Source organism: Zootermopsis nevadensis, unplaced genomic scaffold, assembly GCF_977971745.1.
Source record: "Zootermopsis nevadensis isolate Lab colony 2312 unplaced genomic scaffold, Znev_1.0 Znev_ptg000008l, whole genome shotgun sequence".
NCBI classification, from domain to species: Eukaryota; Metazoa; Arthropoda; class Insecta; order Blattodea; family Termopsidae; genus Zootermopsis; species Zootermopsis nevadensis.
In genome coordinates this window covers 475114-501608 of record NW_028259140.1, presented here as the reverse complement: position 1 = coordinate 501608, position 26495 = coordinate 475114, and the positions used below count along the sequence as shown (strand labels likewise).

The following is a 26495-nucleotide window of genomic DNA, read 5'->3' as shown; positions in this document are numbered from 1 at the left end:
CGTTCTCCACGTATGAAACCAACACGAGGATAATCTTCTACAAATGCTAAAGCTAGCCCGTCTAGGTGCAGGAAACCTTCTCCAAAACTCTGTTCAGAAGAGCCAGTCTTACGCTGACATGAGTTCTTCTTATGTACCAGCTCTAAGCAGCTGTCCATCTGGAGAAGCCATGCGTGCAGGCTGCAATATCGCTTGTTATCCGGCCGATTCTCTCGCGTACAACGAGACGCAGTTCCTTAATTGTAACCCGCATCCCGTTCTTAGTAGCAAAGGCACTACGGTCCCAACAGACGCCTTCCCTGTACGCTTACAGCTCACTTTTTGTCTTTCCCCGACGCTCTGGGTCCACACGAGGTCCCCGTCCACCGGTGAAGAGGTCGGGCTGTGGCATTGATCACTCAGCTCAGTTAACTTCGAGGTCTAGGTCACCCTCCGACGCTGAGCTCAGACACAGGAAAGGCATTAATTTTAATGTAATAATGGTGATGATAATAGACTATCGCTGCGGTAGCACGCGGCTTCTATCACCAAAATCCACCAATATGACTCGACCCTAAGCCAGTTCCATCCAGCTCCCATGCTCACAACCTATCTCAGGCACATCCATCATGTCATGTCCCTACGACCTTTCTGTACTTCAAGAACGGATTCCACTAAGTTATTTTTCACTCCTTGCACACATTATGAAAAGCAAGCAATTCTGTAAATCCGCCACTGTAACAGCCATTCCTGCAGCACACTGCGGCTGATACTGTGGTAGTGGAATGGAGCTAACGTTCGTGTTCCAATGGAAACCTCTCGAATTCGTTTGCCACTGCATACCAGATTTTGCAAACAACTGTATTGTGACATGAGCAATGTTTGGGTTCTGTCTGTGTGTGTGTGTGTGTGGTGAAAAAGGTCCACGGCAGTTTTCCCAGTCTTGTGCAAACATGGAGAAACCCTTCCACGTTTCCAACACAGTACAGGAAAACAATTCAGCCCGTTGTTTTGATATAATTGATAAATATACAGTATAGAACACGTGAATGAAAAAGACAGTAATTTCAATATTAGCAGCACACAATAAAAACTGGCAGGAACAGGCAGCCAGCCAGTCCACCACTGATAACTAAAATACGTGCAGTTGTCCTCGGGAAAAACTTGCACGTACTCGTCGACAGTTTTGTTATGAAAAGTAAGCACATAACAATTGTTTCATTAATATGCTTGTTTTTGCGAATATATTATTCAAGTCTTTCATGTGTGACCCTCGTTTTGATTACAATTTCAGGAAATTTCTTCTCGTATTCTTGCATCATTTATTGCATTTTGTCTGCTAAAATTGCCATTAGCTCCTCTTTTCTCTGCGCAAACATAGTTCGACTAACAAACAGCGCGAAGGTCGTGACTGCCCTTCAGTCGACGAAATTTAGTATTGGAGATACATTCAAATGTGTCGCTATAAATTCTGGTTTATACGGGTGAAAATTTATATATACGAACTTTAAAATAAATCCAATTAAAATTCGCCTCAAATTTAGCTAATCGTAAAAATAAGTGATTCGAATGTTTCTTAATATAAATGCAATTAAAATGTGCAAATCTCATGACGAACATTCGTCGAAATGCGATATCACATCACTGGTCAGAACAAAAGGCGGTGGCAGATTGATTCTCACGCAACTGCGTTCCTCCACCGCGGTCAGTCGCGTAGTTTTCCTCCGGGCTACGTGGTGATTCCCCGGAGCGCCTCGCGTTCCCTGCTGGTAGGGGCCCGGTGCACTCGGCCTCATGGATTATTTAGCCCGGCCGTAGCGGGAGAACGATCTGGCACTACGAATGGCAATTGGGACGTTAAGTCCCGCACACTGGGGATGCTGGACCCCACTTTACACATTCTTTACTTGTCATCTCCTGAGGCTTGCCACACGACGCAAGCAGAACAAACCGGTCGCTGAACTTTGAACGGAACGATCTCTGGGTACATACGGCATTCAAGATCGCGCAGATACGCGTACGTAATTCGTCCGCACTCAAATTCGTTCAATGCCTGAGGCAGAGGGGCCACGTTTAAAGACGCAGATGGAAGGATAATATTAAAAGTGTTCTTAAACAAACTGCGAACACGTAAACTAGGTTCATCTTACTCGGGACAGGGTCCAGTCACGGGGAGCTTTAAACAAGGTAATGAAACCTCTCATTCCACAGAACGATGGGTATTTCTTGACAACCTAAACGACAATCAGCTTCTGAAGAAAGACTTTGTTCTATGATGTTTGTTAACGAAACTGCATGGCAGTATTTTGTACTCTGCCTTAAATTAATTACAATATTTAAAATACTTTATCTTGTATAGCCCTATTCCAGAAGCACCTGTCACATTATAACTCGTATTAATTTAACTGACTGGCAATTTTCCGTCTGTTCACAGGTTCTTCCTGAAGTTTTTCCTCAAGTGCAATCAGAATTGTCTCAAGAACGCGGGAAACCCTCGGGACATGAGAAGATTTCAGGTAAGAACAGAACATGTATTTCCCAGACACCAGAAAAGTGTTTTACTAACTCGTACAAACAGACGCCGCGTGTGATGAAGCACTGAACACAGTCACCTATGGCCGTTCTATGCTGCGTCCTTAACACCACAGCGAGCGCCGTTCCGCCCTACACGGGCAAAGTTACATTTTATTTTGTAAACTGTCTTTCAGCTCTCGTACATTCATTATCATCATTAAAATGTGATCCTAGAATCAGATATACGCTGGACCGACTTTCTTCGTTAGCACTCCAGAAAGATTCTGCACTCACTAAAAGAGCCATTCACTTCCACGTCGCATCCCACAACCCACTTCCTGATTAGCTTACGGTTGCTCAGCTAGTCAAAAAAATGATCGTCTTTTGACAGTCATTTTGTGATCATAAAATCCCATAAATGGAATCGATCCTGAGTAGCTTCAAGCCAGTGAACACACTCACACCCTTCAGTTATCCGCTTTAATATTATCCTCCCATCAACGACTACATCTGTGTTCCAAGCGGTCTCTTGTATTCAGGTTTTCTGACAAAAGTGCATTTTTCACGCGGAGTCGGACTTCAATTATCTTCTTCTGCGGTAATGAGTTGATAATTTGCTTTGTATTATTCAAGTGGTTTTAATTTTTAACCTGCATTATGTACAAAATGGCCGACAGACTGGTTCTTAAATGCTGGGTAAAATCTCGGATGGTTTATTTCCGACATAACTGTTTGCTATCCATAGACGCACATCGCAATGATAATCCGGTGCTTGTAAGAAAGACCGGGTTCTTTTTATACTGCGAGTTCATGTCGTAAAATCTTGGCTTAAGACAATCGGAATTTGCGGCGGAGATAGAACATCGGATGCAGTCAGCTATCACGACGACGAGCGCGAGGGAAGATAGCGGCGGAGATAGAACAAGGGTTCAGAAAAGAGAAGAAATTAGGAACAGTTTTCTAAAAATAAACTGTCTCAGAAGACCGTGTTGCTTTAATAGCGTCTCAGAGGTGCAGCAATTAGCCATAGCAACAGAAGATGTAGGGGGGGGGGGGAGGTTGTGAAAACTTTGCTGTGTGAAATTAGTCGCCTACGTAACGCAAGATGGTGTCAGTGCGACAAAGAGGAAGAGAATTTGTAGACTGATTAAAAACTTTAAGAGGATAGGGTAATGGTGGGGGGGGGGGGGGGGAGCCAGGGGTAGGTGAACTTATTCTGGATTGCAAAGTACAGAGTCGCGCATCAATTATGCATCTCAGTCAGAGCAGAAATGACTACAGTTTTTTTCTTTTAATGTTCAGTTCCTGCAGAGGGGAAACCCCGTGTTCAAAAGAGCTCGCCACTGGTTCGTACCCTGAGCCACATTAATCCAGTCCTCACAGTCATGTCATAGTTCTTTAAGATTCATCTCCTGCTGACGTTTAGGTCTCCCAAACTTTTTCATCCCTCCAGATTTCTGGCAAAATCTGTGTACGCTTTTCTGGTCTCTCCCATGTCTCGTCCAGTCCTCTTTGATCTTATTTCCGCGCTTACTTCTGGCCTCAGAAGGGAGACAATCACGAAACAAGCAATAAATTCACTGATGTATCCATCGCGTTATCGGTCTTTCAACATCAAACGATGCTCTACAGATAAAAGATCATTGTTAAATCTACATATGAATCAATCAATCAACCAACGAATGAATAACAAGTTCTATGTTCCGTAATGATCATTTGACACCTACGTCTAGCGTCTGTAAGCGTAAGCAAACAACAAAACAAACACGAAACAGGCTCTTACGCAGTCGCTGCAGACTTTCAAACATGACGCTGACACACGAAAGCCTTACGCACAGGCAAGACATGCTTCGCCTTAAATCGAAATGCCACTCCACGATTTATAAGGCGATGTCAGGGTCGCCGAACACCTGATCTGCCAGGAGATCCCGCGCGTGGTACAGCCGTTCGGGCGAGGAGCGCCATCCTGGGCCTACTAGAGGCTGCCAGGGAAGCGAAGTCTGAGGTTGTCGGCCACCCAGCCCATGTCCGATTGTCTCGCACGTCAACCATATTCGGCATTATTCACCGCCGCAAATGGCTGAAACCACACTAGCCCATTTACAGACAAATTGGCTTGTTACTCAGATCGCACGTGTGAGCAGTCCTAACCCTCGACATCAGATTCCCTATCAGGACCGGCAGGCAGCGCACTGTTTTGTTACGATCACAAGGCACAGCGCTCCGTGTTCCGACCCTGCGAGCAGCGACTTGCTTCCGTCCGTCCGTCTCTTGGATAAATGACGGAAATCAATATTTCCTCCTGTTCGTCCCAACTGGACCCTTTCAGAAAAAGCTTCTTCCAACCCACGAGTCGTCTTTTCATTTGTGGCACTGAGCGTTAGTTCCTAGTCTGTCCCCTTGCAACCTTGGAACATTACTCCTCCTGTTCCTTGATTCGATCTGTCAAAATCTCTCATACGCCTTCACACCTTTCTAGAAGCAAAAATACGTAATGACGTCACGTTATGTGCATGCTGGTCGGAACTTCTCAAAAGCCGTAACTAACGCTCCCAGACGTTGATTTTGTACGACTGTTTATTCTTTCTTTCTTTCTTTCTTTCTATCCATCCTTTTTCGTCGACGTTCTTCCATTTCAGACATTTCGCTTCGTAACATTCCGCAAAGCCAAGTTATACTCGAGGAACCACTGCAGACTCAGACATAAAAGATGTCCCCTGCCTCTTACAGGACCCGACAGTTCCTATCCTGAGTCAGATGAATCCAGTCCACACCCACACACCGAATTCCTTTTTAAGATCCATTACAATAAAATGTGCCATCTACGACAGGTTCTTCAAATTTCTTTCCCTCTTCACGTTTTCCGGCGAAAGTGGCAATACCTGCTGAATATTTCAAACTATTAAGCTCAACGTCATTAATTTTTCTCACCTTTCTTCTGATTTCCTCTGTGTTTGAACCAAGTTCCCCTCTCAGTTTCCGGTTTTCAATAACGCCCTCAATCTGGTCCCCCCCCCCCCGTGGAGCAAAGACCTAAGTCACGCCCGTACAAAAACAACGGGAATGTAGTCTCGTGCATTTCAATCTTTTGCTTTGGAAAGACCAAGCAGTGTTTTGCAGGCCTGCGCCTAAGAACTGATTCAACTGATTCAGCGTTCTCTACGCCTGCGTTTGTGAAGTCTGAGCACTCCAAAAGCCACGAAGCCAATGAGAAGAGGACACTAACAAACGAACGAGCAGCAAAACGCAGAATGTGAAAACACACAGAGGAACTTCCGGCACTTCGTCCAAGAAGAGAACTGTCACGTTTTGGAATTTATAACTTGTGCGAGATCTCCAAGAACAATGGCGGCCTGCAGGCCCTACCTAATCCCTGGCGACTTATCGCCGGCCAGACGCCGCAGTTGGGCGGATTGGCTCAGCGGAGTGGATCCGAGCGTGGCGGAGCCAACACAGTTTCATTTTCCGATCAGAAACCTTTATTCTGCACCGGCCGACAGCTCCGAGCATGAAAGCAACAAGTCACAAGGACAGCCAGCACGTGTTCTGATAGACGTCTAATTTCTATCAAGACAGACGCTCGTCAAGTGTTTTACCGGAAGCACTTCGTTTGTTTTACGTATTTGTCCTAACTCCTTCCGCAGTTAACATAACTTTAAAAACAATCGGTAGTGCCCAATACCTGTCAACAGAGCTAAGCCAGTTCAACCCAACTCTCTTTTCTGCAGTTTCCTCCCGAGATCCATATTAATATTATCCTTCTAATCCCCTTCGCAGCCTTTCGATAACAGTAAACCAAAATCAGTCCCCACAGAATTCGTAAGCACTTTCCGTACTTCGTCCCTACTACATGTCTGTCCCATCACTTCACCGGGTAAAACGTACAATTATAAAAGTTTCCCGTTGTGTAATCGGGCCTCAGAACACGCTTGATCACTATTTCTCCTCGCATTTTGTTTTGAGACACTTGCAATTCAGCCCTTGTTCTTACTCAGACACTACAGCGAGAGAGAGAGGAAATTGGTGGGGGAGAAGTGAGAGACACTTCGATATCTGGGGGGGAGAAAGAGCATCGTATAGCTAGAAGGTCCCCAGGCAATGCCCGCTCGTCCTTCTGTTAAGGATAAAGTAAGAGTGATTGGCATAAGAGACGGAATTTTGAAATTTTGTATTAGCGAAAGCTGAGGCTATTAATTTGGAAGTTTAATACATAATTTAGAAGTTCCTACTGAGGGGAGGGGGGTAAATTTTGACGGCGTTAAGGGGTGGTAAATTTAGATTAATATAAATCGGGAGGGCTGCATGCTGTGCTGTGTGTCATTGTAGAGCTTCTGACGAAGACAACAGTTTCAAGACGAAGTTGTAAGCCATTCTTGGACTGAACGGCTCCTGTAGAGAGAGCCAGATCTTTCTATTGTCTTCCTGCAGCGCAGGGTCCAGCGAGCAGCTACCACGCGCATGCGCCTTCTTGCGCCGCGGGTCCAACGATAGGATCTCTTATTATAATTTAATATAAGCACACAATTAAACGTCGGCTGTGCAGTGAACGACTAAGGCAGGGATTCGATTCCCGGTGGATGTGTTCGCACTTTCATTCACTCGGCATCCTATCGAAAGACACCTTTTAACGAAGTAGAGTCAGCCGAAGCGTCAGAGTAATCTGTCCAATGACAAGTTTTACGGCGCGCGAAGATTTAATTTCATGCCCCTAATATCTCGAATTGGTGATGTTTTTCTGGGTCTGAAGATGGTGGCAATTTATTCCACCGAAACAAATCAGCAAAAATTAAGAGCCTCGTCAACCATCTGAATTTAAGTAATGACTTCAGACTAAACGCTGCATTTGCTAAGGTACTTCATTTCTCACGGACAATGACTCAAAATATTCTTTCATAATATCTCTTCTGGCTTTATTATTACTATTGACATTACTAACTTTATCAATCACAATATTATACATACATTGTCCTATCCAACAGTGGCTTCCTCAAAAGAAATCTTCACTTTCCTGTAAACTCGAACGTCGTTTGTTTCAATTTCAATCCGAAATCCTCCCCTCGCCTTCCAGCAGTAGGGTAAATACCCCTCCCACCCTCATAGAATAGGATTTAGATTTGAAATATTTCTATTTTGCCTGTGGCCTCCTCCATAAATGCACTCCATCTGCCTGCTCTCTTAGACCAGCACGAAAAGAGGTCACAGCAATCCTAACAAACGGCCACAATCCGAAAACACTGACTTCTTTAGCAAACCTGTTCGTTTTCACAGCTATTTCTACAGAACCGTGGCCTATTTTAAAGTGAGCCACTTTCATGGACCTAGGCAACTGCACGAGATTCGAACCGGGTACAGACACCGATGTGCTCAGTAAATCTAACGCAAAAAAGAATATATTTTCGTCTTAATCAACGGTGGGGTACGCACTTTCTGGAAAGCGGACAGTTGATAAAAATAGAATTAAATGAAATATTAAGATGTGTCCATATTGAAAAGTATCTGACAATGAAAACTAAACTAAGCGGCCTTCGGACCCTGTCCACTGACGGACTTTACAGCTGTCAAACTATGCATAACGAGTTACTGCATTTTGAGATTTAAGGCCATTCAAAAGCTACTGAGTGTTTGTTACTCTTCTTAACAGGTTATTCACATGTCGCCAATTCTATCTCCACTGCTCGCTTCGGAACTTACCCCAGCAGCCAATATTTCCCTTATATCACAACCCCTCACATTTTTTTTCATTTACGCTCAAAAAGACTTGCGCCGTAAAAATCAAAACGGGCGAAAAATATATTTCGTGTCGTAAGGCCGGTAATTCCCCCCGCCCCCGCCCCATGTCCACTGCCGTTCTTTTGTTTTGCGCCCGCCGTTATTCATGTGTCATTATCTGGATCTCTATAAACTATTGGGCTTAGGCGCAGACAGCCCCTCGTCCTGCGACGCGTCGAAGACCTTTTGTTCCATCGGAGGGAAGGAAGTGCTACTTTGCAACAGATGAATCAATAGCAGGTGTGGAGGAAGCTCTTTCAAGACTGCACAGTGCGCATCTGTAGTGATCCGTGCCTGGGACACCCTGGATTCGAAGTCCCGCTGCTCTGACCGCAGCTATTCGTAATTTTCCTCCTTCCTTCCAAGTAAAATGGAGGATGTAACTCATTCAACGATAAGAATTGAAGGGCTCGTCTCTGTACCAAACATTATCAGGTCCGATTCATGGAGAATGCGCTCTTATGGGACACACACGAGAAATACATACAAAATTTTAGTCGAGAAAACAGTACAGAAGAAAGACTCAGTCACTTGCGCGTAGCCCGGAAGAAGGGGGCGACGCGCAACGTATTTTGGCCAGGAAGTCACGTGACATGAACAAAACTTAGGTCTAAACCGGACGAAGGCCTCCGCAAATTAGCCGAGTGCGTGACGTATATTGTTCTGGTGTTTCAATTAGCACAAAATTAATAAGAGTTCGCTGCAGTTCAAGTAATGGTCGCAGAGTCGTCATAATCACCACCAGTTGATGCGAAATTAAATCGAGACGCCCTGCTGGTCATGGCAAGTGTCTGCAGAGGGCAACCGAGATTAATAGCCAGGTAACAAAGCGGGATGCGACTGCAGAGTCCGGCGTATCTTTGCAGTGCCTCGGCGCCGTCCTATCAGCTTTAAAAGCGGGCCGAACAGAGGTTTTACCAGTTTAATATGGCACCGATTCATCTCAATCATTGATGACTTCAGGGCTAGGAATTAAAAGTTCAGCATTCTGAGTCCTCGCTCAGAATAATTCAACGTTCAATATCACCACTGTTCACTCTTTCCTTTCCAAATTGTAATGAAAATGAAACGGCAGCCAATTATCTGCTCGTACGTCACTCAAATGCAGTCAGAGCTGACAGAGAACTGGGCTATCTACAGAATTCCAAGTTGGATCAACAACGTACATTGTTTTCTAAATTCGTACAAGAGCAGGATTAAGCAATCACATTCGTGGAAATGGGATCGTAATTGAAACACAGAAATTAGGAAGGATAAACTGTTAAAATTATGCGGACGATATCGAGTTCCGTATATGCGGATACACGGACTGAACAAAGCGCTAATTTTTAAAACAAACGAAGCCAAATTCATGCCTGAATACAGCAACGAAACAAATTATGATTCTCAAAATCAAAGTCCCTCATCTGAGTACGCAAAGACGTTTTCAAATAAGTCACAGGCCCATTTTTACTTCCTTCGGACATCAAAACACAATTTCTGAAAAGTTCTGTCAATCGCATCTTAATTAATGTTATCAAATTACGAGTCTAGAATTACATTTTAAATAAGCGGAAGGCGGAAGCGATTTTTCAAAAAGTCAACTAACGCCAACTTTAATTTATTACACAGAGTCACAACTGAAATACACAACCAGCAAATGTTACAGCAAAATCCTGTAACAATTCTTCAAACATGGCTCCGCCCGCATGGAACTGTGACCTTAAAATACTTCACAGCAGAGCCTTAAAATATTCATAGCCAAATAATGCAGAATAACTCTTCAGTATTCATCTAGATCACTATCCAAAATATATCAATAATTCAAACTTGCGATGTTTCAATCATGAAATGAAGACTACAGGCTTTTATCGACATCTGAAGAACGGATGGAAACTACAGATGGCTGTCTTCTGGCTTATTGCGCCGTGAATAGTCTGCTAGAAGTTTACCGACGTTTCGGAGGTACATACTACCTCCATCAACAGGGAATCGCCCTGGTGATGGAGAACTACAACCCAGAAGACAGCCATCTTCGGACTCATCGCCGTTAAAACCTCAAATCCTACTAATGACTGACTTTTCTTTCAACTTCCTATATTATGGCACTGACATAGGCCACGACCCTTTCCTTCTGGATTCAGTGTTTGACGGTACAACATACCCGTACAGCTCACAGGGCGCCAATTATCAGTGAATCGAGCATCTGCTTTGAACACACCCCCTGCTTGACTTGAAGCCATGAGCAGACTGATCTCACTTCCGCTCATCTGCACTCCTTTGTCTTTGCGATGTTAGTGTCGATTACAAGTCACTGCAGCGCCACTTGTGCCCCGCCATTTTGTGGCCAGACAAGCTGATGCTACCTAACGTGGAACACAAGACTCCACCCCCCCTCGGGAATTGAGCGGTTGCCCCACGGGAATGCGCCACGCAGCCCCCCCTCTCCCCCTCACACCCCCTACACTCTGGTTCCCATGGGAACCGACTGCGATGACGACCAGCCGGGGATTCGATTCCATGATCCGGCGCTCTGCATCGCAGTCGAGGACAATCAACTTCTTGTGCATTATTTGAGGCGGCTTAAAGCCGTGTTCCTTCAGAACGCGATTTCATCGGAAAGATGGCTTGGGCGAGGACACAGTATTAAAATTAAAGATGAAGAAATTGTCTGTGAAGGCGAGAACTGGACTGAACTGGCACGGGACAGGTCCAACAGCGGGATTTTGTGATTACTGTGACGAACTTCCGGTGCCTGTTAACAAGAGACGATATCCTTGTTGCGCCGACAATTTCAGAGTGCCTGAGTACCAAGAACGTCATTATTTGGGCAAATGACGTCTCATTCAGAGAGGGCTAAACGACAAAACAATTTCATTTTTTACAGTGTACGAACATATTTTCAAACGTCATACAGAAATTAAAATTCAACTGCCAGTCGAAAAAATATTATGTAGCTGATAAGTAAGCACACGAAAACTTCCAGTAAGGAAACTGACATATTCGTATTCAAGTTAAGAAAAGTCAGATCTAGATTAATTTCAAATAAACAGCGAAATACATTTTTTATATACCAATTTGAAACCTACTTTTCCTATTATCTGGTATTCGCAGGCATTAATCTAACATGTTAACCTCCGGTCTACGAAAACATTTCCAAGGCTGTCTCTCCTCGCAAGATTTCGCAACCAAAATTTTGTATGCAGCTCACGTGTCCCACAATCCACAATACAAATGCTGACAATTAAAAGCCGCGAGAACATCAGATCTGATTATTTAATACGTGTAAAAGGGCAGATAAGATATTATCCGTCTGAATTAATTAATTAATTACTGGTTTTCCGCGTTAGACAAGAATACTGAGTTTATTTGCCCTAGAAATCCAGACACACGTTAAACTTTCTGCAAACAGAAAATTCGTGGATATGAATCGATCACTGTGATGCGTTTAAGAAGCTCCTTGATGTTGGCCCAACTTGTGCGAAGTGGTTCATATGGGGCTGACCTAACGCAGAGTAAAGCACACACAAGTTCTGGGCGACTGACCCTTGCTTCGAGCTAATTACTGATGCTCCAATTAGCAAGGTCGGACTTAGTGTCCATACGTCTTGCCAAAACACGGATCCCAGGGGACGGGATTGGCCTTCCTATCCCCGTCTCAAGTGATGATACAGCTTAAGGGAGGAAACAGCCCCTACAAGTTGTTACCCTTTAACAAACAGGTTACGTGGCGATTCCGAAGCGAGCGGCGTGGAACTATCCGCTTCAGAACTGACAGAGGAAATTTCCCGACCACGTGCACGCGACCGAAGCAGATTAAAAACGAGCCTTGAACGTCGGGACTAATTCAGGAAAAGATATGGATGGAGCCACTCGGTGTGAATACAGGCTGGTTACGTGGTGCATCAAAGGCAGGGTGTACAAAAAGCCTCACTAATCGCACATTAGGAAATTCAAGTGGCAGGATTTTCATAATTCCTAAGTGAGAAAATGTTTCTGTGTACAGTCGCTGTCAAAATGACACACGCATCCGACATAAGAACAGTCGGTCTATCGAGTCGGGTAAAGACTTGGTTCTTTCCGGCACCGACTTCCTTAGCAACGTTTGTATTTACAGACTTCGTTGAACATGTCTACATTTCTGAAGTCAGCGCGTCAAAGTTAGCAACGCCTTACACATATGTTATTCGTCTCGCATCTTACTCGCAGTCTGTCCCAAACATTTCCTAGTCGTGGCCAGCGCTAACTAACTTCCTCGTGGCTAATAATTTAAGAGGTGCTGGGTTCATTCTCGGCCCGCAGCTCAGGTGGTTGAGGACGAATCTAGTTCACTTCACGGTAGCTAATTCGGATGAATAACAAAACAAGTTACGACCCTTCGTTTCAACTCATCTCTAAAACCTGCCCTGGCATTCGACGATGTTAGCTGCACAGCTGATAAAGCGTTGTAGACCGAGAGGCAAACTTTCTACCCTAATCAAATACGGGCATCTCTGGCTCCAGCAGCAACCCTGTGTTTCTACGCTTTAAAATATCGATGGATGTGATTTTTGTTGCAATTCTATTGGTGGCTTCTGATGGGTGTTCATTGTTTCGTGGTTGCTTTCTCTCTTGCCTCGTCTCTCGGGACTTGGCTCCTCCCCCAAGCTTCTTCTTGTTCATCTTCAGCATTCCCCTTGCAGTTAGTCCACCCAGCCAACAGACGCGTGTAACGGGAGACGGACGTACAGGCAGATAAATGTAAGCGAGTGGGGACAAAGCCGTATGAACGAACAGCTGAGAAACTGAGGAGGAGGAGAGGACGCCTGACTAAAGTAGCTAGCTAGTGTCCTCTTACCTCCAAGGAAACGAATGACACTGAAGGTATTTTTGGTGCAATTGTCAAAATTAGATTGCTAAGTCCTCTGAAGAGCTAACGCACTGACAGACCAACTAAATTACCCAACGTTCTGTGCCTCTCAAACCAAAATGTTCATTCATCATAAATTACCGTATTTTAATTACGATCAGAAAGTTTCAAAACAAATTCAAAAGGAAATGTGTACAGTAAACCATATTGCGTCACTGCAGAATGCGTGCAAACACCAGATTTTGAAAACTAGTTTACCGAAGCGTGATTCACCAGATCACACACTAATGTTCTGTCATATGAATTATCATATTCGGCTACTTAATGTCCATTTTAAATGCATTACAGTCAATTGGAAACGGATTATGTACGCATGGCTGCCGTCTGTGGATTTTCAAAGGGTATTTATTATAATGCGTCCATTTGTTAACATTTTGGCAAAATGTATCAAGTTAATTTACTCGACTAATCACAAATGGCTTTCGTCCAGTTTACCAGTTAACACAATTTAATAATAGTGGCGTAGTTTGTTTCAATTTGGCTCATCACCATGACCAACCACGACAGTTGATGACGTATTAGAACGTGTTCTGTTCAGTCATATGATTATTGTACTGAAAACTCCTGTCCAGATATACTGTAATGTCTGCTCGTATTTCAATTATACTCAAATCCATTAACATCGAGGCAGTAATGATAAAATTCCATGTCACAATAACTGCAAACTGTTGAGCATTTATCAGAGATCTACACTTATTAAACGTGTAAATGTTTTGGGACCCAAAATTAATTCTGTTACTATTAACGACCCGTCAATGTGCAGTTTTGTCCAACTTTCTTGCATAAACATAAATACTGTTCACAAGACTGACATGTTTTACTAAGGATTTGAAATAGGGTAAAGTTGCCTATTTTCGTGATATCTCTAATTCCGTGATACATTTTTCAGAGCAGTGTAACGGAGTTAGGGACCATGTAGTAATGTTCAGATGTGCCGTTTGAATGGCATGTCTTATATCACGTTGCTATGGCATGAAAAGGAAGTGAACAAGACTTTCATATTTAGTTTTAACCGGAAATATATTTAAAAAAATAACGCAAAATAAAATATATCACGGAATTTGGAAACTTTACTTTACGATCGAAATAGCTTCTAATGTCGAACAACACCAATATAAATCAATTTCATGTTAAAATCAAGCATTAAGACACATTTTGATAACACGAAAAATAACATTGAGTCAGCGGAGAATAATCTGATGCGAAGAAGGTAATTTATGAAAAACGTTAAATTTGTATGGCGGGATCTATGGGAGATAGGAGTTGAAGGAGACTGGATTCTGCTGGCCCAGGACAGGGACCGGTAGAGGATTTGATTAATTCGATGATGAACCTTCGGGTTCCCTAAGACATCTAGTTAGTTAGTTAGTTAGTTAAATTTGTATGGTACTGCAGCGTATAAAAAAGGAGACCACTTGTTACCATGACAACGGAAGTTAACGTGAACGTTGTCTACTGTTCGTCGAGGATTTAATTTTGTTATTCACTACAGCTGCTTTATTCTATATGAATGTCTGTTTATAATACTTCGGGTTTCGACATAGATCTCTTTTTTTCAGTACAGTGCTTGGGCACTAATTATAGAATAATCACTGCACGGTCGGCAAGTGAGTTTATAATCGACCAGATTCCTCGACTATTGCCGACTACAATCATAATCGACGAATGAATACGTTCATTCGGTCAAAAGCTCCTTTTCGCAATGCGCGTATTAATTCCAGCTGCAAACCATTTTCGAATTCGTAAGGCACGTCGGAGCACCTGAAGACCAATTACAGGAATTAGTCTCTTTGTTAACCGCAAATCTCTCTTCACTTGCAGGTTGTCATATCAACGCAAGTAGGAGTGGACGGACCACTTCTCGCCATTTCGGATAACATGTTTGTCCACAATAATTCCAAACATGGCCGCCGAGCGAAGCGTCTAGATCCGGCCGAAGGTATGTACTGTGAGTGAATTGCGAATTTTTTATTCTTCTGTAGTTACTTAAGTACTCCTATTTAGAAAAAAACTCCCACTACAGGATCAAACTGCTCGCTTTAATTATGTTTTCCTCATTGATATTTGTAAATCAGCACATGTGGCGCCCAGTACAACGGGATAATCTCTCAGAGAGCCTGGCAGTATTTGTCAAATCAATGTTGTACGCTAAATATATTATTTTTTCTTTCATAAATCAGGAACACACGATCTACAAGTTTTGCAATATTTGGAAGCTGTGAAACGACGTTTAACAGACGCTAGTGTAGCTCCCGTTCCACAGGCTGTTATTACAGATTACATAAAATTGAGTTGACCTCTAGTGGCATAACGTTCATACCAAATTCCATCAAAATCCGTCCAGACGTTATCGAGTTGAAACATGATCACGATCAGCGGTGTAAAGAACGCAGGATAAATGCAATGGATCTTCACGTTGCACGAAAAATGAAATCTTTAAACTGCACAAACAAGTAAGAAAGGTTGAGACTTTTTTAAATTATGGTAATAAAGATTTCTTTAAAAACTGAATGAGTATGTACGACTTTAGTTAAGCACAGTACTGAGACAGATCTGTACATGCGGTCAAATCTCGGCCCCGAGACCGGTTTTTCCTCGGTTCAAATCTAACTTCACTGACGTTCGTTCCTGGACACTGACTAAAGTTGCCATGCCATAAAAGCAGGCCCGCATATTTCAACGGGTGGCCTCCTGCGACGCGGGATTAGATCCCAGACGTTTAATCTTGGGCAGGTGACAGGAAAATGAGAACAACAGGGATTCGAATTCTTGGTCTCGTGTGCGGACGACCATTCACATCTTAACCACATAAAGAGCGTCGTAGTCTTCTTCTTGTTCTTCTAGCCACGTCCTGCTTTAAGTTCAAACCCAAAAACCTAGTATACAAGAGGTAACAAGGCGCCCATGTTGCAACCAATCGGACACAGGGACAGGTACGGAGCACGGCATCACATCCACAATCATTATCTGATTACACGAAAATAAAACAACTATCGATAAATGGAAGCCAAACGAGTGTCCTAAGTGACGTCGAGACGACATGCACTCAGCGGCTTCAAGATAAGTGCATTCGCCATTCTCACTTACGTGTTTGTGTGTGTCGGAGTTGAAATATATCTCTCTGGTGGTAGGAGGGGGGGGGGGTGAAGAGCCCCTCGGTGAATGGGATACACAAATCATAGAGCAGAGCCGGTGCCTCATTGGTATGCTCCTGCCCCGCGTCACTACAGACTGAACAGCACTTCTTTCGGAAGATTACCGGAGCTCAGTGGCGGACTGTCATATATATATATATATATATAAATGCACAGTATCACCTGTTCGCAGATGTCAGCACTAGCAGCGGCTGTATTCAGCTCTTTTGACACCTGTGCCTGCTGCTGAGATTGTTCCAAGTTACATCCACGAACAAATTAAACGAAACTCGGATGTGAATACACAAATACATGGAAAGGGCCTATTTAATGAAAGCCACGTCCTAGAACACGTAAACAAGTTCGCTCTCATAAACACAAAGGACGACCTGGAGGTGCCTGAAACCACAGGGCTGTCCATACGTCCTCACAAGCGACCGGTACCTGCAGTATTAACGTTGGGACACAAGCAAACTTTTCTGGGCCCACATCAGTAATTTAGAAAAAAATTTGTCGTTACACTCGAAGGCTTAATGCTACTTAAACGAACAGGATATTTAACGACAATGTATTATTTACAGATGTTACTTAGCGTCTAATTAAATGCGAATGTACGCTGTGGGTTGAAACTGCCGGTGATAAGGTTCCGGTAACGCCACAGAGGGGAGGCGTGGTAATAAATCACAAAATTTCGTAGACGAGCTTCCTCAAAACAAATTGCTCGTTGAGTCAAAACAGGTAAACTTAAACTACGCCAACTTCATCCAAAGGTCGTTCATGCAGCAGCGACCGAACTCCGCAGACACGCTTCGCTTTTCCATCGTTTTTCGTTTCCAGCGTCATTCATGTTATATTGATAAGGTGGCGCAGTGTAGCCAGACGCTGAGTGGGTATGAATTATAATGCGCATTTTATTGCGAACGCTTGGAATTGTCACATTTTAAAGTTTAAAACTGCCCACACACGCGCGAGCGAAGGTGGCAGAATGTACACACAGCTTAACCATACGTGCTGATACCGAATACAAATATTCTGGCGGTATTTTTGTTGAGAATTATTAATTCTGACAACTCAACTGCATCACTTACCACGTGTTGAACCTCGAAACGAACCTGTGCGGTCACCACTTGATTTGTTTAAATATTTCAAGATTTCGATTGAAAACGCGTGTACGGATTGTACAGTGTTATAATAATGACAGCTGACTGCTGTACCGAAAGATCAATTTGTTACATTTATTTATATACCATTCGCTAACTGTACAATGCAGAGAGAATCAAAGCATTTAATAAGCAGTCTTTTTCTTCTGTAACAATAAATAGGACACATTACTTTGCACCAATGAGTTTTGACCTTATTCAAGTGGTCAATAAATACTCCCTATTCTAACTCAATCAAGTCAAATCTACATCTTCCTGTTCCGAAACTTCAAGATTATTTTTAATATTACCTTCCTGTTTACATCGAACGTAAGCCAACTTTTTCCAAAATTCCAAATTCTTCAAGCAACGATGACGTAGCATTTCGTGCTTTGCTGTCTGTAGGGGCTGCAGAATTTAACTGTCTCGGTCCACCACTGAAATGAAGTCGTAGCTACTTCGTGGTCTACAGTAAGAAAATGGTGGAGTAGCAATGGCGGGACGGTGGGATGAGAACTTCTCGTTTGTATGCGGACCGACACCGAATCCAAAACTTTGTGAAATTGGCTCCCGATTCAGTTCAGTGGAGGAAGGAAAGACTAACCCCCCCCCCCCCCCCCCCCGGCCCCGTCCTTAGTGCCCTTCTCCACACACTCACTTCTCTTTATCTACGCTGTTAAAAGTTACACATCCCAACTGAGAAGGTTCGAATCCCACAGCCAGACATAACGAACCATGTCCGGAAACGGCCTGGATTCGAACATGGCTCTCCCTGAATGAGAATTCCAGGATTCGACAGACGACCCAACAGAGGGATAGATGAAGTCACGTGATTACACTCACCTTCGGGTTGCATAAAAGCCGGGGATTTTCTTGGGTATCTGAGCGACTGGCAACTTCTCAAAAATGTCTGCCCTGCAAGACTTGTCATCACTTAATAGTGTTAAGACTGGGCAGTTGCAAGCCGCGGGAGAAACATAAAACTCGTACAACATTTTCGATTGAAGACCCCACTTAAAAAAGATCGTTTCAGAAACTGAGAATTAGTAGGAACATAATTGTATTAAAATGGGATTGAGAATCATTACTGTGCACTACAAATTTAGACTCGAACTGCGGACTTCTGTGGTGAGGATTAAAAATCTTCTGATGCTATAACAACAAGGAAATTCTATATCAGCCGATTATCAATCATTTGATAATATAAGATCGAGTTTTAACATTCAGTGAACAACAAGATGTATTCATTAATCCCTTATCACCAATCAGTAGTCACTAGGGCTGAGTGAAGTTTAATCGATACTGAATTACAACATAATCTAACTATATGAGCAGAGTTGAAATCAGAATTCCATCAAACTGTGTCAGATTAACCTTGATTCTAAATTTGCTGAGAGACAGCAAAAGCTCAACACGGGCACTCGGCCTCTACAATGACGTTTCCAGCGCACCAACCCCAGAGAGGAAACACGAAATGACTTGCATCTTATATTACTTCAGTTTAGTTTGGAATTCATAAAACGGCAATACGTTCTAAATTCTCTGACTTAGATTAGTTCATAATATTCAAATCAGTGAAAGTATGTAACAAGTTACACCAACGTCAGCGACACCCGGAAAATACTTTTCCGTCACCATCAAGCAGTCCTCCCCATTAACCACATAGGCGATCTGCCGGTCAATAAATTCGAAGTCCTTAATAGAATCCGAATATTCATTACTGTGGCCGCTGGTTCCCTATCTTGAGCCACGTGAATCCAACCTATTTCTTTACCAGACTCCGATGTCTTCCCTTCAGGATTCCCGACATCTTCGTCAGTTCCCGCTTTAGATGATAAACCTAATCACATTTGGCGAAGAGCGAAAATTATGAAAGTCAACACTCAATAGTTAGCAACCGTCGACGTGGACCCTTAAGGAAGCGTCAAACCAGTCGGCGCATCTCACCGCCTTCAAAACGTTCCGCACTTGATATTTAAACTCGATTCCTTCCATCTTTGTATTTTTCGCTCCTACATCCTCGCTCTTCGCCTTTCTAATTATGTCCTCTTTTCCCTCACTTTAACCTCGACTCTCTGTCTCCTCTTACTTACGACGTCTAACGTTCCTCGTTTCCTTGAAATGTTGATCTGTCCTACGCCGTCAGGGCATAGTCAACAAAAGCAATTGTCTGATCCAGCACAATGCCAAAAATGTTTGGGCAAGAGCTTCCTTCCTAGCCGCGTGGACTCATTCAACTTTCTCTGGGTACAAATGCAACTTCGTAAGCTTTCAACCGACGCGCTGAAATCATGAGCTACTTTGCAGCCGAGTAAAGCAAACACACTTAACCTGTCGAAACCCCCGTGGGCATTTGCAAATTAAGTGCAGTTTAATCAAATTACGGAGAATTTGTACGACGAGCATGTGAACAAATTCCATACGACATATTTAGACGTAATTCTTCTACACGAAATTTCATCATGAACAACTGAAAAGGCCCTCTTATTTGCAATTTAATTTTTCCCGAACAAAAGTTTCTTTCTTCTCTCAAATTAAAGATTTCATTAATAAAAATGTTTACACGACAGCATATACTTAATTAGGCATTTATGTCACAATAATATTAAAATGGATCTTAAATATTTTTTGAACGTGCGAACAGGATAACAGTAATGGCTCAGGAGTAGGTCAGACTGAAGGATTTTTTAACTACTGTGACGAACTTCCACGCTCCAAGCCAGTCAACTTCCTGACCACGGCCTAAAGGGAGAAGACACTCCAACACGGAGTTACGCATTCCTCGTGGCCCTTATTTGCACAGTTGCAACAACACACGTGTGATTGTATCGCAGTTCCGAAACATGCGAACGACACTCATTACTGTCTGTGGTAATTATTAAGAGCTGGTTTATTAAAGAACTGAGTGATCTCACGCTACGCTAATAACAGAGCTGCTGTTGATAGGACCAACGTTAACCGCGTGTGTGCTGATGAATATCAGCCATGATGGGACGACTGGTGATCGGCCTATGACGTCACACTAGTCACAACAGCCTCGAGGTTCTTTGTGGTTGCCTACACTTTTAAAGCAGCTCCATTCTGCGTGGTTTTCCTTCAAACGCCCATGCTTATAAAAAAAATCCTTGCGCTTATGGGACGTAGAAGTGTTCGTTGCGGTGTTTGGAACAAACTGCATCGCCCCGTACCCTAAATTTTTTACAGACGTAATGCCACGTTTCTGCAAAACCCAGTTTAATATTATCCTCCCACCTACGCATCCATTTGAACCACGACGGGGAAACTATGTCACGCATTGCGGTGATAAGAAATACATACAAAATTTCAGTCAGGAAAACCTGAAGCGAGGATAATATTTACATTTTAAAGAAATGGGGTGTCTGAGGAGGACTCAGCTGGCTCAAAAGAAGCGCCGGTGGCGCACTCCTGTGCACATACCAATAAACATTCGGATTCCATAAAGTGCGGGTAATTTATTGACTAGGTGAACGACAATCAGCTTCTCAATGAGGAAAGCTCCACGAAGTTTCTGTTCGGTAATAAACCAGTAGGACTTGCAATTCAGTGGTACTGCATAATGGGATTTTAATTCAGACCTCTCATTCTCCTTCCACTTCGTGTCTTCTTGTTCCGATGGTTTCTTCAACCCCCCCCCCCCCACACACACACACACAGTCCCCCTCCCCCGCCAACTTCTCCCACTCCACCGTACACCAATCTCATTGTAATTCCCTATTTGCAGAGAGACACTAATTTTTCCTACTCAATTTTCTTCCGGTCCTGCCTCGCGATTTCCAACCTTTTAATTACACTGAAATCTTGCCTTGCATGAGGGCTATTAATATTTGGAGCGTGTAATTACATAATAAAATAAGATGGTGTTTCCTTGTTCTATCTCGCGCTGCAGACGCGATCCATTATTCTAATGGCGTGGCAGAAGCTGACACGGGTCTCGGTTAAGCGACACTCTGTCTCGTCTGTCTCAGTACAAAAAAGATACAGGACTTCATAACACCCACTCTTCAACGAACAATATTAGAGCAATCAAATCAAGGAGTATAAGATCGGCGTGTCATGTAGCACGCATGACAGCAAATGAGAAATGCGTTGAATTGGGTCTTAGCAAGTGGACAGAGTTCAACTGCGTCTGCATTGCCCATCGACTCCCTCACTTCGGACTGAGAGAACGGCCCGAAAAAGTAGAAACTTGGCGCCTGTTTGTTCCGTTACCCGGACAGAAGTTAAAGATAAGAGCAGTGGAAGGGAGGGGGAGGCAACGAAGTGTGGGTTGAGAGAGCAGATAATAAAAACAAAGAAGAACGAATAAAACACGTAAGAATCGGCGAGAGTGCCATTTAAAATGCCTAATTTCGTCACGGGCCGATTAGTTCGCTGAGGACCCCCAGCCCCCAGTTCTGCTTCATGCCATCAACCCACTTCATTCTTCCTTCTTCCTCTTCCGTTTTCTCCCCTCGTCCTCGTTTCTACTTATCCACTTTCTACAGCAAACCAGACCCACGGCTCATGGCCTATTCCGGGTGGCATTTTTACTAGAACGTAATTAAACAACATGGCGGCTGGAACACACACACCCACGAACATGGTGTTGCATTCTATCTGCAGTTGTATAAAGTGTCTTCTCTTCAAACTTGAAGAAAAAGATAAGATAAGAATCTAATTTAGTTCGATCCGCAGCTAATTTTAAAACTGAGTATCAGACGTCTGGTTAAAAACCGATTACACAAGGAAGGCTTCCGTCCTCTGGCTTGTAGCACCGTGTAGTCTGGCAGAAGTCTACGCACAACCGGTAAACGTCTACGAGTCTACACGGTCCTACGCAACCCAGAACACGGCCAACTTCCTTCGGAATCTAACGTCGACTGTTTGTAACTTCACTGAGTAGAGTTTATGAGAAGCTTTTTGTAATAATTCGATTCAAAATGCGTTCTATCGCCCTGAAAAGTCAACATCAGTATATAAAAAAAAGACACGACGCAGTGGCTACAGAGGGGTGGATGGGGGGGACGGAGGGGGGAGGCAGAGTAATTGAGAAGTCGCTTCGTTGCATCCGGCGTCTTCAGGGTGATTTTCTGCTCGGCGACTCGGCGCAACGTCGTCGCGTGCGCCACCTCCCGTGGCGCGGTTTAATCCCCACCCCATCCCCATCCCCGAGCTCCCTTCTTATTTTTGCCGACCCCCAAAACTGATTAACTTCACCAACTACAATCTGATTGGTGCGCTCTTCTAGGAAAGAAGGCCGAAGCCTCTTCATTCTAGACGTTACTAGGAGACCTCACAGTGTTTAAAGACGTCGTCACACTTATTTAAATGCGGCTGACACAACATCTCAATCTTGAGGCTAATGACGGATTTATCAGCTTTTAGGGGCCGGAGATTTCGAAAACAGAATCAGCAAATGTGTCAGGATATAACGTTTTAAGGAACGCTCTCTCATGAATGGGTTTAATGCGAGGTTCTATCATCAAGACTGAAGGATCCCACTGCACTCAGAACTCTATTGACGTAACTTAAAACATACACATATCCACAGCTTTCCATAACTGCAAGTTTGTGGTCATCCACCCGGAGAATTATCGCGTCTCGTTGAAGTTCCGGAGATTTTGAGCCAGATGAATTCAACACGTGCTATTTCTTTTCAAATATTCATCTGACGCTAATGTCCTCTATCATTCGTATTGTCTGGCATGGGGCAAGGTTCTTCTTGAAAATCTTAGAGTAGCCTCAGGCCAGACAGTCAAAAAAAATATCCTCGCTGAAATAACCCGGTAAAATAATCATTCCTTGTTTGGTAGTACTGAAATTCTATTTCACAGGTAAGGAATATTTTGATTACAATTTTCGTTGTTAATTTAAAAATTCAAATCTGGTTTTGTTTAAAAATTCCCCGGTCACCTCTGCGCTTGTCATCATCAATTCATGTTTTGTTGTCAAGTTGGCAACGGACTCGGTTCCATTTAACGCTGGAGCAACAGGGAGAAGACAACAAACAATTCCCCCGTCACATTCGCTATCATTTAGTATGCACCTGTTTTTCTGCTTCTATACGTGACTGTACCTCGTATGGCACGAACGTAATTGGTGTTTAAAAATTAAAAGAAAATCAAAACAACGAAATGGAGTGTATCTAAAAATGAAATAAAAATCCTCTGTAGTAATACAATACGTTGCCCTGTGGGGACAATTTGCCATGGTGGCAACATTTGTAACCGTGTTAATTACATTAACAATACCATGCCATTTAATACATAATTCACTCTCTCAAGTTTGAAGTAAAATTTTGCAATTACTAGGAAACTGAAACAATGCCGGTCTATTACAACTACACATTTAGAAGTATGTAACAATACCTGTAGTTTCCAGAAATAACAAAATTCATTAATTACAGGCGAACGCAGGCACTAAAATTCCCACACCCACGCTCTGTGGACAAATGAAAATATCCTACTCGTTCGGTACAGAAGTTCATCTTGTGCCATACAAATCGCACTTCAGAGCACAGTTTCTCGTGCGCAGGCCCAGGTTTTGCAATCTCACCCCCCCCCCCACCATTAATAATGACGGCGGCTCACACATTGCTTGTTCTGGTAAACGTATCAACTGTCGAAGTTTGTGAAGGCAAGCCTTTCGTGTTTATATGCTACGTTCCACGTTCAGAAAGTTGGTACGTGCTGGAGGAATATGAGACGACGGAACAAATCCCATAAGCCCAGGAACTATAAGTGGGGGGGGGGGGGCCGGACGGACGACCGTCAGAAAGCCTTCGGAACCGAAAAGTGTCCATGTTGACCTTCTCGTGTAACTTTCATGAAATCTGAAGTTATTACCGGCGATTGCTTTAAAGTCTCCCTATTTGACAACAGCCTCCTGACCACCCCACCTGAAATTGCTTTTTCTGGCAACATTCCTATTGATCCCGGTCCTTCTTCCTGATATAACTTCCTTCCACTTTTTTCATTCTTTTTGCTGATTCAACTTATTTCCTTCCGTTAGCCGACGGACTCCTACCCCCCGCCCCACCCATTTCGTGACCCCTATGACGTCACATACAGAACGTGTGTCTACGAGATAGGGCCCCACGCATCGCCTTTATTTGTCAGGGGTGTCAATCCATTCTTAAATTATTGCTTCTGTTCGTAATGTACGGTGCTGAATTCCGAATCTGATTCCAAGAGAAACGTGTCATCCAGTTTCAGGTTACAGTAATTATTCGATTACAGACGTTTTGTTACAAACAAGAATACAAAATGGCTAATGTACAGTTTGTGCAGAGGAGTGAACGCGATGCCGACTGGGGCAACAGTTTGTGCAAAAACCGTATAAGGCGCAATTTGTGTTTTAAGGATTCCCAGAGCTTACATTCTCATGGGACCTTCGCGACCTGCGATCAAGTAAGGCGAATACGAAACGGGGGCATTAAAACTGGTTTAAATTAATGAAAATCTCACGCGTTAATATCATCAAAATCCTTCAAGGACTCAAAAAATACGCAGACTTCGTTTGGGCCCTTAACGAATATAGCCCTTGAAGTAGATGTTTCTTACTCTCGTAAAACTGCTCTAGACGACTAAAAATCAGTGATTGGATTTTAAACGCGGCAAAGCTTACAGAGTAGCGTGTACGTACCTAATAACAACGCACTGGTATTTTCCCATTTGCAGCTAGATCTACGAAATGGTTTGCTTTGCTTCAGAATGACGAATACTGTCTCCGGCCTGATGTTTGTTGCAAGACTAGTATTCCTCGCTTCATAGACACGTGGGAAAAAGAGACTAGGTTTGACTTTCCTCCGTCTTTGGCTACCCACGAGATCCTGATTTAAGACTGGCTCCGTTATGTTATTTTTTATTCCAAAAACTCCGTCCCCTCCATATTCTATGTCCGACGGTTACCTAGGAAACAAGAAAGGACGAACGGTGAGCTGTCTATATTGATGATATATCGTAAGGACACGCACCGAGGCGTGTTTCTGGCTCTTCGCACTGAACAGCAACGAAACGCTCAGCTTGTCCGTTCACACCAGTCGGGGAAATGACGTCAGCTTTATGCAATGAACCCAACAGATAATGTTTGCACCTTCTCCTGACGAAGTAAGCACAGCCAGCTTCCGAAATCATTTCATAGAATATGCATCAGTTTCAACGACACAGTTCCGATAAATGATTTTTTTAAGCTAATATTCCTCATGTAACTTCGGCGTTTCGGGGTATTCTTTTGAGACATGAGTAACGACAAGTGCGACCTCTCCGACAGTCTCTTATCCTGCGCTTAATCCCGCCTCACGCCGCCACGCCACGCCTACGCCTCAACGAAGGGATCTCTAGCAGTTCATCAAACTGAACGCGTGAACGTGCTGGAGCATCGCGGGAATTCTTGGCCACATCGACCCCTTCAGATAAATTTCTTTGTTGCCACGAAAGAGATAAAATCATTAGCATTATCCATTAGGTTTCGCTTGCTTAAACTGTCGATTTCATCAGAAAATTTGATAGTGGATTTCTGTTACAGTGCTTGGCTGTACGTAATGGCCTCCTTTGGCTCCGATCAAGAATAAAAATTAAGTATCAAAAACTCGCTTCGTTTTCTTTCCGATGCTGAATAATCATAATATTTCTAAGCAAGTTGCACTTTACATGTACACAAATCTTCCTTGACGTGTGATTTCAAACCAGCAAGTCTCACACATGGGCTGCTGTTTCACAGACGCACCAACACTGAATGCAACATTATCTAAATATGTTTGTGTTTGTCCTACCTGAGAACGCCGCTCTGATGTCTCGTACACCCCTGTCTCACATAGGCTTGTACCCTCCCCTTCCCGTAGCGACACCGTGCATCAAGGCAATCAGTCCGAGCGAGGGGTGGACATCAGGAGGATCCACGGTCATCATCATCGGGGACAACTTCTTCGACGGTCTCCAAGTTGTCTTCGGCACCATGTTAGTCTGGAGTGAGGTAATTATGCAGAATTAAAACACAGTGACACGCATGCCATAATTACATCAGAGTAATTAAAACTGCATCCCGTTTGGGGGGGATCAAATTGGGTCCAGC

The 26495-nt window shown here is 43.5% G+C and overlaps 2 protein-coding genes across 5 annotated transcripts in view; one reads left to right on the top strand and one right to left on the bottom strand.

Moving 5' to 3' along the window:
* LOC110828138 (protein PBDC1) overlaps positions 1-26331 on the bottom strand; it is a 232616-nt gene extending 206285 nt beyond the window's left edge. The window contains exon 1 of the mRNA XM_087344781.1: positions 26197-26331. The gene's annotated coding sequence lies outside the window, so the exon portion shown is untranslated. The remainder of the gene's footprint in view (positions 1-26196) is intronic.
* The window catches only part of kn (EBF transcription factor knot), a 135147-nt gene that overhangs the window by 102596 nt on the left and 6056 nt on the right, over positions 1-26495 (top strand). For 2 of the 4 annotated variants that reach the window (XM_087344768.1, XM_022083929.2), the window contains exons 7-9: positions 2414-2495; positions 14972-15089; positions 26242-26396. In XM_087344768.1, coding sequence (XP_087200894.1) covers positions 2414-2495; positions 14972-15089; positions 26242-26396 — 355 coding nt within the window. Of the gene's footprint in view, positions 1-2413; positions 2496-14971; positions 15099-26241; positions 26397-26495 lie in introns of all 4 variants that reach the window. The other 2 variants (XM_022083937.2, XM_087344769.1) reach the window with 2 other exon arrangements.